Raw genomic sequence first — 15,000 nt, 5'->3', positions numbered from 1 at the left:
ATACTAGAGTGGAAATAAATGAAACAGAATGAAAAAAATAGAGAGGAAAAAAATAATCAATGAAACCAAAAGTTGGCTCAAAAGAGCAACATAAATGACAAATCATTAGCTACACTGACCAAGAGAAAAATAGATGAGACTCAAGTTACTAAAACCAGGAATAAAATTGGGAACATTACTACTGAATTAACAGAAATAAATAAGATTAGAGACACTGTGAAAAAAGTATACAAACAAATTAAATAATCTAGATGAAAGGGACAAATTCCTAGAAACACAAACCAAAAGTGGTTAAAAAATAGAAAATCTGAATAAACAAGAGATTGAATTATTATTATTTTTTTAATTCCACAAAGAGAAGCCCAGATACAAAAGGCTCCACTGGTAAATTTTTACAAACATTTAAAGAAGAAATAACAGCACTCCCTCACAAATGCTTCCAAAAAATAGAAGAGGGAACTTTCTAGCTCATTCTATGAGTCCAGTATTACCCCAATATCAACTGGACAAAGATATTACAAGAAGTACAGATCAGTATCCCTCATGAATATATCTTAAAATCCCCAACAAATTCTAGAAAACAAAATGCATCAACACATGAACAGGATTATACATCATAATCAACTGGGATTTAACCCAGGAATGCAAGGGTGGTTCAACCTATGAAAATCAATGTAGCATACCATATCAATAGAATATACGGGGAAAAAAAACACGATCATCTCCACAACTGCAGGAAAAGCATTTGACAAGATCCAGCACCCTTTCATGATTAATAAAAAGGAAAAGCATTCAACACAAACTAGAAATAAAAGGGAACTTCCTCAATCTAACAAAGGCATCTACAAAAAACTCACAGCTAGCGTCATACTCAATGGTAAATGAATGAAAACTTCCCCCCTAAGATCAGGAGCAGCACAGGATATCCACTCTTGCCACTTTTATTCAACACAGTATTGAAGTTCAAGACAGGTTAATTAAGCAAGAAAAAGAAATTAAAGGCATCTAGATTAGAAAGAAAGTAGTAAAACTCTCTTTGTGTGCAGATGACATGATCTTGAATATAGAAAATCTTAAGGAACCCACACACCAAAATTTAGAGCTAATAGACAAGGTTCAGCTAGGTTTCAGGATAACATACAAAGGTCAGTTGTATTTCTGTACACTAGCAATGAACAATACAAAATTGAAATTAAGAAAATAAGTTTATTTACAGTAGCATCAAAAAGAATAAAATACTTAGGAGTAAATTGAACAAAATAAGCACAACACTTATATGCTGAAAACTATTTTTAAAAATTAAAGAAGACTTAAGTACATTGAAAAATATCCTATGTTCATAAACTGGAAGACTTAACATTGTTAAGATAGCAATACTCCACAAACTGATCAATGCAATCTCCATCAAAATCTGAGCTTCCTTTAGTGAAAAAATTGACAAGCCAATTCTAAAATTCATATAGAAATGCAAGGGATCCCAAAGAGCCAAAATAATCTTGGGGGAAAAAAAGAACAAAATTGGAGGACCCACACTTTCCAATTTCAAAACCTACTACAAAGCTACAGTAATCAAGTCTGTTGTGCTGGCATAAGGATAAACATATAGATCAATGGTAGAAATTTCATAGTCCACAAATAAACTCTCACATTTATGGTCAACTGATGTTTGACAAGAGTGTTAAGACCATTCAACGGAGAAAGAATAGCCTTTATGGTGCTGGGACAACAGGACATCTATATGCAAAACAATGAAGTTGGACCCCTACTCATACCACTTACAAAGATTAACTCAAAATGGATGAAAGACCTAAACATAAGAGCTAAAACTATAAAACTCTTAGAAGGAAACATAGGCATAAATCTTGGTGACTTTGGATTAGGCAATGGATTTTTAGATATGATACCTAAAGCACAAGCAAACCAAAGACAAAATATAGATAAATTGGACTGTTTCAAAATTTTAAACATTTGTGTTTCAAAGAGTCTATCAAGAAAGTAAAACGAGAGCCCACAGAATGGGAGAAAAGATTTGCAAATCACATAACTGCTAAGGGTCTAATGTTCAGAATATATAAAGAGCCCTTTCAACTCAATAAAAAGACAAATTGGGCTTCTCTGGTGGCGCAGTGGTTGGGAGTCCACCTGCCGATGCAGGGGACACGGGTTCGTGCCCCGGTCTGGGAAGATCCCACATACCGTGGAGCAGCTGGGCCCGTGAGCCATGGCCGCTGAGCCTGCGCGTCTGGAGCCTGTGCTCCGCAACGGGAGAGGCCACAACAGTGAGAGGCCCGCATACCGCAAAAAATAAAAAAAAAAAAAGACAAATTACTTGATTTTAAAAATTGTCAAAGGGTTTGAATAGACATTTCTCGAAAGGAGATATACAAATAGCCAGTAAGCACATGAAAAACTGCTCATCATCATTAGTCATTAGGAAAACATCAAAATTACAACAATACAACCTTTCACACCCATAAAATGGCTCTAATCCAAAAATGAATAATAACAAGTGTCGGTAAGGATGTAAGAATGTACAGGAATGCAGCTGCTTTGGAAACAGGTTTGGCAGCCTATCTGTTTCCTATTTGTACTGTAAAAAATTACCAGAAATTTAGTGGCTTAAAACAAAGTTACAGCCTACGGTTCTAGGGGTCAGAAGTTCATGATCAGTTTCATTGGACTAAAGTCAAGATGTTGGCAGAGCTGTTTCCTCCTGGAGGCTCTGAGAGGAGAGTCTATTTTCTTGCCTTTTTCAGCCTCTAGTGGGGCTTCTTGTGTTGCTTGGCCTTTGACCCCTCCCATCTTCAAGGCACTACACGCTCATGTCTGCTTTTGCTCTGCCTTGTCCTTCATCCTTCTTATTATTATAAGGACAGATGGGATTACATTGTGTCCATCCAGATAATCCAGGATAATTTCCACATCTCAAGATCCTTAATCTGGGGACTTCCCTGGTGGCGCAGTGGTTAAGAATCCGCCTGCCAATACAAGGGACATGGGTTTGAGCCCTAGTCTGGGAAGATCCCACATGCTGTGGAGCAACTAAGCCCGTGCACCACAACTCCTGAGCCCGTGTGCCACAACTACTGAAGCCCGCGCACCTAGAGCCCATGCTCCACAACAAGAGAAGCCACTGCCATAAGAAGACCGCGCACCACAACAAAGAGTAGCCCCCACTCGCCACAACTAGAGAAAGCCTGTGCACAGCAACAAAGACCCAACGCAGCCAAAAAAAAAAAAAGAAAGAAAGAAAAATCCTTAATCTAACCACATCTACAAAATCCCTTTTGTCATATAAGGTAACATTCACAGGTTCTGGGGATTAGGATAGGGAGATATTGGGGGTGCGGGGACATTATTCAGCTCACCACAAGCACTGCCTCAAAGAGTTAAACTTAGAATTATCATACGACCCAGCAATTCAACGGCTACATATACCTGACAGAACTGAAAATATGTCCAGACAAAAACATGTGCATAAAACGTTCATAGCGGGGACCTGGTGGTCCAGTGGTAAAGAATCCACCTTCCAAGGCAGCGGGCGAGGCTTCGATCCCTGGTCAGGGAACTAAGATCCGACATGCCACGGGGCAACTAAGCCCATGCGCCACAACTACTGAGCTGGCGCACCTCAACAAGAGAGGCTGCGTGCCGCAAACTACAGAGCCCACGCACCCTGGAGCCTGCACGCCACAACTAGAGAGAGAAAACCCACACGCCACAACTAGAGAGAAGATTGTGCACCGCAACAAAAAGCCAGCGTGTCACAACGAAAGATCCCGCATGCCTCAAGGAAGGTCCTGCATGCCACAACTAAGACCCGATGCAGCCGAAAATTTAAAAAACTAAAAAATAAAAATAAATTTTTTAGAGAAAAAAAAAAAGTTCATAGTGGCATGACTTATAACACCCCCACAATGGAAACAATCCAAATGTCCATCAACTAATGACTGAATAAACAAAATGTGGTATACAATGAAATATTATTCACCCACAAAAAGGAAAGTACTGACACATGCTACAACATCAATGAACCTTGCAAACATTTTGCTGATGGAAAGAAGCCAGGCACGAAAAGCTATGTATTATATGATTCCCTTTATATGAAATATCCAGAATAGGTAAATCCACAGAGACAAAGTAGATTCATGGTCACCAGAGGCTGGGGGAAGGAGGAGTGAGGAGTGACTGCTTCGTGGGTGTGGGGTTTCTACTGAGGTGATGAGTATGTTCTGAAATTAGTAAGCGGTGATGGTCTCACCACCGTGTGAGCATACTAGAAACCACTGATTATATTCTTTAAAAGGGTGAATTCTGTGGTATGTGAATTAGAATTTTAAAAGGAACATGCTAATATAGGATAAAAAAGAAAACTCTTTCATAGTTGTGTTTCACAGTTTCATCTTCCTTGGGTGGCAGGAATCCTAGGGACTCCTCTAGACGAATGCAGCTGGGTAGAGTAGGGTTCAGAGTCCTACGGCAATTCAAAGAATGATCACAGCCATCCCATTTGGTGGACAGTAGAACATCATGGGATCCACTTGCCCAGATTGAACCAATCTCCGCCCTCTAAGAGGCTTAATCCTAGCAGGATGCAAGGATGCACATGGATCGTTAACATAACAGATCATAAAAGACATGAAGACACAACACCATCAGAGTTCTAACCCTCCTAAGTCAGGGCATTCAGCAAAAGATTCACCACAACAATATTGGCCTGGAAGTACCCCAGGATTTGCCTTGAGTGAGGTTGGGGCAGATGGAGAATGGAAGCTAGATGACAGCATTCAAGTCCTAGGTAAGATGTGATACGTCGAGTGACTATGTGCCTCCAGTGAGGGAGAACCTCCATGACCCCTCATTTTCTGTTTCCGGCTGAATGGCAGCAAGTGAATTTTCAATGAGAGGCAGCATCTTCTCCACCCCCTGTTAGAACATAGATCCCAGACTCACGGCCACAAAGCTAATGACACTTAGCTTTCTGAAAACACCAGTTTAGTTCTAATCACCATCTCTCTACCCCTTTCCTTAAAGGAACTCCATTAGAGCTTGCAAGTTCTGACTCAAACATTTTCAACGCAGAGAAACTTACTAAGGATGTATTTTATACCCAACTGCTCTAAATGCCATGTTCCCGACGTACCCGTTTGGTCTGTTGCTCAGAAGCGTCAGGGGAGACATCCGTGATGTTTCTCCTCTTCAAGGACTGCTCATCCTTCTTGGCTTTCCGGAGCTCCAGGCTGACTGCTATCCTCTGCTGCCGCCTCATCTAATGAGGAAAAGAAAGGGAGCCCTTAGAACTGGGAAGTCAGGTTGTCACCCTGTTTAGCCTTTAGAGCACACTTCAAAGCATCCAATTTCACTTTTACAAATTCAACAGGCTGGAAGAGTTCAGATCACACAGCTAGTCAATAGTCAGCTCAGTTAGCCTCCTCTGCTTCTTTCTCCTCCTCTACCACCTCTAGAGAGATCATCAATCTTCCTCTCAAAGTGAAGGAAGACCATTTACACCCATTGGCCAGCCAGGATTCTCAGGTGTAGAGACCTCTGAGCAAAGCATCCCATTGCCCTGAATCTGAGCACATCTTCATTGGTGCTGATTACTTCCAGAGAAGCAGGCCTGTGCCTTCTAGCTGTGGGCACCCAGGTGGGGCAGGGAACTGAAGGGAGCACCCCAGCTCCAGGTGTCCTTGACCATTTCCACTGTTGGGAATCAGCCTATAAGTCATTCAAACCTTGATCCAATCCCAAGAGTTTTACTTGGACACCAGACTGAGGAAGATGGAAATTCTAAAAACAAACACCCCTTTTCTTTTTTTATCAGGCAAAACTCAGACCTTACAGTATTGAGAATCCTGGGGAAATGACCTAATCTTTATGGATAGATGAGTTTGGGGTTGAAGACTTTAAAATATTAATTATAAGGAAGTCAGTGTATATTAGATACTTCTGGTTCCTTAAAGGAGCTATTTGAGCCTTGCTTGAAACTAGGGTCAATGGGAATTCCCTGGTCGTCCAGTGGTTAGGACTTGGTGCTTTCACTGCTGGGGACCGGGGTTCAATCCCTGGTCGCGGAACTAAGATCCCGCAAGCCATGCGGTGCAGCCAAAAAAAAAAAAGAAAAGAAAATAGGGTCATTGTGGTGTTATCCAGAAAGGTGGGGACACACTGGGGGCCTATGGAGCCAGTTGTCGTGTTGCTCCCATCACTAAGCGGCCCTTCCCCATAGAGAATTTGGTACCTTTGGCTTCTACCTTCTCATTTCCTGGCCCTTCCTGCTGCTGTCCCCATAGAGGGTTTGATTTCTTTGTTCTAATTGGTTTCCTTTAATCTGCGGTGGTCTTGGAAGCCAGACAGCCAAGCTTGTTGGAAAGGGTGTAAGTAAGAGGGATTTGGCTTTGGACGGTGTTCAACTGGGTGGATATGCCCTTGTGCTCTCCTTATCCTTGGCTGCCTTTCAGATTCCCAAGGCGTAGCCAACTTGATATGTCAGTCAAGATACACAGATATAGGACACAGAGCTAGACAGAAAACTTGGAGACCAGAGAAGCTGAATGAGAGATTCACACACAGTACAGCCTCCCTGGCCCAGCCCTCGTGCTCATCCCAGTAGAGAGAGCAGTCTGGACTTTTCACCTCTGAGTCCTATTTCTCTTCAAGGCATGCTGGTTGGTACCTGTATTCCCAACATCTTAGCTCCTTGGTAAGCCCCCTTGACATGCAGAGCTGCAGGTAAGCATCTATATACCAGGTACTTGATGATGCTACCCAGGTCCTAAGAGGTAGGTATCAGCCCTGTTTTATAGATGAAGAAACTGAGGCTCTGAAGTTCAATAGTTTCAAGATCACATGGAGACCTTGATCTGAGTCTACAGTTGTCCGACCAAGTCCATGAGGTTTGATCCTCCCCACCTTCAATATTCTACTATGAGATTTTCAGATATACAGAAAAGTTAAAAGGATTATTCAATGAACATCCATGCACTTACCCACAATGAACATTCCGCTATGCTTGCTTGTTCACCCCATCTAGCCCACTCTCCACAATTTTTTTTTTTTTTTTTTTTTTTGCGGTACACGGGCCTCTCACTGTTGTGGCCTCTCCCGTTGCGGAGCACAGGCTCCGGATGTGCAGGCTCAGCGGCCATGGCTCACGGGCCCAGCCGCTCCACGGCATGTGGGATCTTCCCGGACCGGGGCACGAACCCGCGTCCCCTGCATCGGCAGGCGGACTCTCAACAACTGCACCACCAGGGAAGCCCTCCACTATTTTTAATGCATTTCAACCATGTGCTTTTTACTGCGCCCATCCTTGATAGAGTAAGGTATTGCTTCATACTCACAGATGCATCTTTGCCACGATACTTAAATTTTCTCAGCCTCTCTTCCGGAGCTTCTAAAGTCGGCATATTGACTAGAAGAAGTAAAGCACCTGTAGGTAGGACAGTTCCAAAGAGATTTTCAGTGCCCAGTATGTGGTTACTATGTAAAAGCCATCCGGGCTATAAGCCCTTAAAGGACCCACGGTGGAACAGAGAGCAGCATCCACAGGCATCACATGCCAGTTCAACAGGCAATGAGCATCATGGGAACTCAGAGGGGACCAGCCCTGGGCTACAGGAGTAAGGGATACCTTTTTAGGGGCAGTTTGGCTTGAGCTGGGCTTTTGATGGCTAGGGTAGGCTGGAGGGAAAGCACAGAACCCTTCCATGTGGCTGGGTCCAAGGAGTTCTGTACAGAGCATATGTACAGGATGCCGAGGAGCCCAACCAGGCTATGACAGGAAGATGGTCCTCTTCTCCTACATCCAATCCACCAGCACATTAGTAAAGGACTGTCTCAAGTATGTCCCACTCCTAATTTTTTAGAGGACTTCCTCCACCCTGGTCCAGCCCACCATCACCTTTCACCCACACTATGGCAACTGCCTCCAAACTCTACTCCTTGCTTCTCCCATTGCCTTATCCCAATCTGTTCTCTACACAAAGCCATGTGATCTTTTAAAAAGAAACTGACCATGTAGTGTTCCCCACTTTTTTCCCACACTCTAGTGGCTGGTTGATCTTAGAAGAAAACTCAAGTTCACAATGATGCCCACCCTACGTGAACTGGCCTCAGCCCACTTTTACCCAACGATTCTTTCCTATCTAAGAAGCTAAGTATCTTCCCAATCTGTCTGTTTCATTTTCTCCATAGCTTTTACCACAACTCAGTATTTTCTTGTTAGTGCATCTTCCCCTCCGTACTCCCGAGGACAAGGGGACCATGCGTGTCTTAGTTATGATTCCTCAGCCCCTTCACAATGCATGGCATGTAGTAAGTAGGTACTCAAATATTTGTTAGAAGAGGGTGGTGAGTGATAAGCTCACAAAGGGAGTTAGCCCTCCATTAGAGGAGGTTATTCAGATCAGGGCAAGTTTGGACTTCCTACAGGGCAGCAGGGAATAACCTTTCTTACAAGCATGCAATGAATATTCATCTGTTTCTAAGTATACAGGATGGGCCAGACTACATTCTACCAAAGAGAAAACTGGATAAAGATGACCAACAGACTCTCTTCTTGCGAGTAGAGCAGCTGGGAATAATTTTGGTAGGAAAGACTAATTTAGACATATCAATTTGGATGGGACGGTGTAGACAACTTGGCGAATTCTGTGAGGAGAGAGCCAAGGAGAGAGAAGAGGAACTCTATCTGAGAACAGAACAAGAATTGAGTCTTGGTGACCTGTGTATTAGGGTCCAAGAAAACAAAGAGCCTGCAAGGGACCAGGGAAAGGAGGGAATTTGAGACAGAACAACAGAAGCACAGCCTCAGAGGCACTACCGGTTAACAGCGGCTACCATGCCAGGGACAAATCCATAAAAAGAAGCACCACCAGCCCCAGACAGATAGGAGAGCAAGTCAGCTGAGCCTCAGAGCTGAGGCTTCACTGCTGTGACTTTGCTTGTTCTAAGGCATTAGTCTCTTTAGGAGCTTGGGCAAGAATAGCTGACAATGTGTGCAAATCTGAGAGTGGGAAATGCAAATTACTTCCCAGAATTGACCAGTTGCTCCCTCCCCACAGCACGTCTCATCTGGAGAGGTGGAGAGTGACACAATGGGTCACACAATGGGTCACAGGAACATTTGCGAAGCTCTAAACATTCCATTAACAAAGTCACACTGGTCACCTCCACCACCCCGACCCCCAGAGAGTCAAGGAGCCTCGGTGACATCCATAGCCCTTCCATTGCTGTGTATTTACCAGGAGAAGCACCACGTATAAGTTGGCTTGAGACAATCTCAGGCTTTAGATTAATTCAGTTAAAAGTTCAAGCTGGAGGTAGACTGACCTCCAACAATACACCAGAAGCCAGCACATCAGGAAGAGGAAAGAATGATGCTGCAGGACAATCTCAGCCCTGGAGGCTCAGGCCAGAGAGTAACCATGTCCCATCCCTTCATCTACTTTAAAGTCATCTCCAATCCTGCCCCATCAGGAAAGAAAGAGTTGCTTTTTACCCAGTGACCCACAGGTAAATCATTGCTATTCATCATGACACCCTTGAAAACACCATCGCAAAAGAGTTTTCCAGTTGCTGTAATAGCCAAGGTCAAAAGGATGATCAGTTGCAACCCGAGATTTGGGTTTAAATAAGGAGCTATATGCTACATCTCCGAGAGGTAAGACATATGGCAATATAAATTAGGAGCAGGATAGTATTATGGGCCTATTTCAGACAGCAATGGCCAAAATGTGTTTATTACATACCAGGAATATTGGACACTTAGGATTAAATGAAGCAACATTATGAGGTATCACCCCACACCAGTCAGAATGGCCATCATCAAAAGTCTACAAACAATAAATGCTAGAGAGGGTGTGGAGAAAAGGGAACCCTACTATGCTGTTGGTGGGAATGTAAATTGATACAGCCACTATGGAGAACAGTATGGAGGTTCCTTAAAGAACTAAAAATAGAACTACCATATGAACCAGTAATCCCACTCCGGGGCATATATCTAGACAAAACTAATTCAAAAAGCTACATGCACCCCAAAGTTCATTGCAACACTATTTATGATAGCCAAGACATGGAAGCAACCTAAATGTCCATCAACAGAGGAATGGATAAAGAAGATGTGGTATATATATACAATGGAATATTACTCAGTCATTAAAAAAAACATGAAATAATACCATTTGCAGCAACATGGATGGACCTAGAAATTCACTTCCTACTAAGTGAAGTCAGGCAGAGCAAGACAACTATCATACGATATCACTCATATGTGGAATCTAATTTTAAAAAAATGATACAGGGCTTCCCTGGTGGCGCAGTGGTTGAGAGTCCGCCTGCCAATGCAGGGGACACAGGTTCGTGCCCTGGTCCGGGAGGATCCCACATGCCGCGGAGCAGCTGGGCCCGTGAGCCATGGTCGCTGAGCCTGCGCGTCCGGAGCCTGTGCTCCACAATGGGAGAGGCCACAACAGTGAGAGGCCCGCGTACCACAAAAAAAAAAAAAAAAAGATACAAATGAACTTATTTACAAAACAGAAACAGACTTACAGATATCAAAGACAAACTTATGGTTACCAAAGGAGAAACGTGGAGGGAAGGGATAAATCAGGAGCTTGGGATTAACATACACACATTACTATATATAAGATAGATAACCAACAGGGACCTACTGTATAGCACAGGGAACTCTACTCAATATTCTGTGATAAAGGATATGAGAAAAGAATCTGAAAAAGAATGAATATATGTATATGTATAACTGAATCACTTTGCTGTACACCTGAAACTAACACAACACTGTAAATCAATTACACTCCGATAAAATTTTTTAAAATAAATTAATAAAAAACTCAAAAAACATGAAGCAACATTAACAGTAAGGGAGAGAGAGCCCCATTTTGCAAGTGAGGAAACCTTTGCAGATGCCATTTGCCAAAGTTCCCACAGCTGTTAAGCCTCAGAGCCAGGAATCAGCCTATGTCTGACTCCTGCGTCATGCTTTGGATCACTAAACTTTGCAGCCGTAATCTGTTAACAAGGTCTGATTAGGAAACACCAAATCTCCACCGTGGGTGGCACTTAACACATGGGTGAGATGTTGGAAAACAGGAAAGCTCACCGTTTTAGGCAATGGAAACAACAGAGGCCACTTTGGAAACACTCTGTTGCCACCTCATTGCTGCGTCTCACTCACTGTTAGGGGTCTGACCCACTCAGCTCATGAGACTGTCTGAATGTGCACAGAGGCCGGCTTGGTACACGGGGATGAAATGCTTTTGCTCCTTGAGAGACCCAAGGCAGGGCCTAGTTCTAGGACTGTTGCCATGGGAACCATGCCTGCTTCTGCCACATCTCAGATGGTATGGCCATAAGGAACCTGAGAAGTGGATCCAGGGGTTCAGAGGGCCGCCACTTTCCTTCAAATCAAATATGAATGGGAATTCCCTGGAGGTCCAGTGGTTAGAACTTGGTGCTTTCACTGCCATGGGCCCGGGGTTCAATCACCGGTCGGGGAACGAGGATCCCACAAGCTGCGCGGTGCAGCCAAAAACCAAAAACCAAAAACCGAAAATCAAGGGGAAGGCCTTTATCAGGCGGCATAATCAGGAAAGCCTGACTTCAGATCAGAATCCTCCCTTGTCCCTGAAAGCAGTTTGAAAGTCACAGATTTGGCCACACCACTTCATTTGGGGACATCCTGCAAAGCCAGCTGCAAAGCAGATCCTTCTGGCTTTCACAGGCTTCTCTACTCACAGCTCAAACGTGATTCCTTCCCCTCACATGGCTATTTCTAGCACCAGGAGAGCTGGCTACCCCGTCATCCTTTACCAGTAGTATAATGAGAACGCTAATTTGGAGGCTTTGAGTTATGCAACAAACTCAAAGTCAGTACCTTTCTTCATTGATTCTCTAAATTTGAGATCCAGAGAAAGCCAGACTAGTTACGTAGGCGAACACCATCAACGTAGGGGCTGACACCACCCCCGCAGCCTCAGGACAGCTCTGCTGCTCCCCACACTATGAGACCCCCTGCCCTGGGTGTCAGGTGGCAGAAGCCCACCCAAGGGACCCTCCCTGGCCACGCCTTAGTAACGGCATGGGGTCATTTTCTCTGGTGGGAGCATTACAGGCCATTTGGTTTCTTCTGTCCTTCCCTAGGTCTAGCCAAACTTTCACTGTGAGCATCTTTCATGAACCCAAACCGGCTTTAAATTAAGATATGTCTCATCACCCCAGAGCTGGCTTCTATAAAGCAGGATTTTTCTGATTTTAATACATGCTCACGGCTTAAGAAAATGAAATACTTCAGAAGCGTACTGAGCATTAACTCCCCATAACCCTCCTCCTTGTTAACCTCTGAAAACGCACACCACCCTCTACACGCCCCAGCCGCTCTGCACGTGCCCCGAGGTGCTGATTGCAGGAGGGGAGCCGATCACAGGCAGGGTTTGGCAGCATGCTTCTTCACTCCGCCTGGACCGGGGACATCTTTCGATGTGTGTTCAGATCTACATCACTAACAGCCCCTTGTTCAAACAAAGTGGGATTTGTTTTAAGCTAAAACCACGCATTGGGTTGGAGTGAGTGAGGCTTATTCAGAAGGACTGAGCTGACCTCAGCTCCAAGGTCAGCAAGCAGACACCGCGGGGGCTGGAGTGGGCCCCCGGGGAAGGGGGGTGGTCTCCACTTCCAGGGCCCCCGCCCCCTCCACCAGCATTTTTCCGCTCCCTGCACGGTTTTACCAAATAGAGGTGTCCTGACACCACCTTGGAGGCTGGGAGACATACAGCCATGCCTCCCTCCCCGGCCCACGCTGGCCAAGATGAGAGGCACGTGTCAAAGCAAGAAGGAAGCAAGCAACCAGGCCTTCTTCCCGTGATCCACCTCCAAGGCTTGGAAAGGCTTTGTTCCCCAGGTGAGAACATCCCGAGGGATATTTCAGGGAGTAGGACACCAGCAAAGACGCAGGGCACACGGATCTACAGGCTGCCGGCTGCCGTGCGGGTGACGCAGCCCCAGGCCCCCTGCCATCCCCCCAACCCCGCCTGGGCTCTGGAGGGTGAAGGGTCCCCACCAACTTCCACCCTCTCCTCACCCATCCTGAAAACAAGCCAAGCGCCCCTTAGCACAGCTTCTGTCGACCAAGACTGAAGTTCAACAGGGCAAGGCCCAGCCTGGGCCTCCTGGGAGCCACTGCTCCAGGCAGGCCACAAGCTTTGGGGGAGGTCATGACCGCAGCAACCTCTCTGGGGCCCCCAAACAGCTTCTAAGGTCCCCGGCACCCTCCACCCACCCATCACTCACCTGACAGGGAGCCGTAGTCTCCAGCCCCCTGGTTGGCCTTAAATCCTCTCAGCAGGTGGCATGTCTTTAGGGGCATTTGGCCCATCCCCACGGGGCTGGTTTCTGACCAATGTCAACTGTTCTTGGAATCACGTGGGGAGCTCCGCCCACCCTGCCGCCAGGGCCCCACCCCAGAGACTGATTGAGCTGGCCTGTGGGGTGCGGAGGGAGGCCTAGGTCTCCAGGTGACTCTCATGCACCGACAAGGTACAGATGGGAGCCTCAGAGGCACCGCGAACCTTCAGGCTCTGCAGCTGCAGCCTTGGAGACCCTCAGATGGATGATCAAGAGGCGAGGGGCGGCGGCGTCTACCTCCAGGGAAGGGTTTGTATTCTGGGTGTTTTAAGGCTTCCGGGATTCAGCTGGATTGAGTGGCCTCTTCCTAAAATTGAAGGATTAGGCTTAAAGCTGCTGTCGAACAGTTAACAAATGTTTCTTCCCAAGGCAGGCAAAAGATTGGGTGGTGGTGGGAATGGGTCTGTCTCGTATCAAAATGGAAATAGGAACAAAATTTCTGTATTTCTTCAACAAATATTTATTGTCCCCACTGCGTTTCAGGCCCTGGTGTGCAACAGTGAACAAGACGACCTGGTTCCCGCCCTCCCATCAGGAGCAGAGATGGGCCTAGAGTGGGAACAGGAGAGTAATTGCAACACCACAGGGCAGGGGAGGTCAGGGAGGGCTTCCCGGAAGAGGTGATGCTAGAGCCACGTCTGTAGGAAAAGGAGTCAGCAGGTGAAAAATTGTGAGAAAAATGCTCCAGGCAGAGGGAACAGCATAGGAAAAGGCACCAAGGCAAGAAAACCCAGCCATGGTTCACTTGGGAACAGAGGCTGTTCAGGATTGTTAGAGGGACGATGGGGTCAGGTGCCAGGTCAAAGATGGCCTGGTGTACAGGGGAGGGGCAGAGGGAGCCATCCACTCTGGTCCAGGCAGTAGGGAGTTGCACTGTCTGTAGGGGATTTTTTTTTTAATTAATTTTTAAAATATATTTATTTCATTTATTTATTTTTGGCTGTTGGGTCTTTGTTGCTGTGCATGGGCTTTCCCTAGTTGTAGCAAGCGCAGGCTTCTCATTGTGGTGGCTCCTCTTGTTGCGAAGCACAGGCTCTAGGCGCACGGGCTTCAGTAGTTGTGGATTGCGGGCTCAGTAGTTGTGGCTCGTGGGCTCAGTAGTTATGGCTCATGGGCTCTAGAGCACAGGCTCAGTAGCTGTGGCACACGGGCTCAGCTGCTCTGCAGCACATGGGATCTTCCTGGACCAGGGCTCAAACCCGTGTTCCTGGACCAGGGCTCAAATCCACCTGCATTGGCAGGTGGATTCTTGACCACTGAGCCACCAGGGAAGCCCTGTAGGGGATTTTAAATCAATGATAAAACCAATTACGTCTGTTTGCTCTTTGAGCCAGGAATTCCGAAGAGTGTCAGGGGGCTGCACCCACCTGTTACTCACTCTTTGAAGGTGTTTGGACTTTGTCCGGAGAGCAGCAGGCAGCCCCCGAAGGTCCCAGCAGGGTTGTGTTCCTATTTGCCTTATTTTTACTTTCTTTTTTTTATTATGGAAAGTTCCAAATTTGTAAAAGGGGAGAGAAGAGTACAAACGAATCCTTGAGGACACCGAGGTCCAACAGTTACCAATTCCACCTTTCTTTC

General features: G+C 45.7%; 1 protein-coding gene across 4 annotated transcripts in view; it reads right to left on the bottom strand.

Moving 5' to 3' along the window:
- Positions 1-15,000, bottom strand: part of KPNA7 (karyopherin subunit alpha 7) — a 96,261-nt gene that overhangs the window by 27,587 nt on the left and 53,674 nt on the right. For all 4 annotated transcript variants that reach the window (XM_049699273.1, XM_049699271.1, XM_049699272.1 and 1 more), the window contains 2 exons: positions 7,344-7,432; positions 5,144-5,269 (listed from right to left, as the gene is read on the bottom strand). In XM_049699273.1, coding sequence (XP_049555230.1) covers positions 5,144-5,269; positions 7,344-7,409 — 192 coding nt within the window. In that variant the 5' untranslated portion in view covers positions 7,410-7,432. The remainder of the gene's footprint in view (positions 1-5,143; positions 5,270-7,343; positions 7,433-15,000) is intronic.

The sequence above is a fragment of the Orcinus orca genome, chromosome 16, assembly GCF_937001465.1.
Source record: "Orcinus orca chromosome 16, mOrcOrc1.1, whole genome shotgun sequence".
Classification (NCBI taxonomy): Eukaryota; Metazoa; Chordata; class Mammalia; order Artiodactyla; family Delphinidae; genus Orcinus; species Orcinus orca.
The sequence above is the reverse complement of the archived record's forward strand: the minus strand, read 5'-3'. Positions and strand labels throughout refer to the sequence as shown.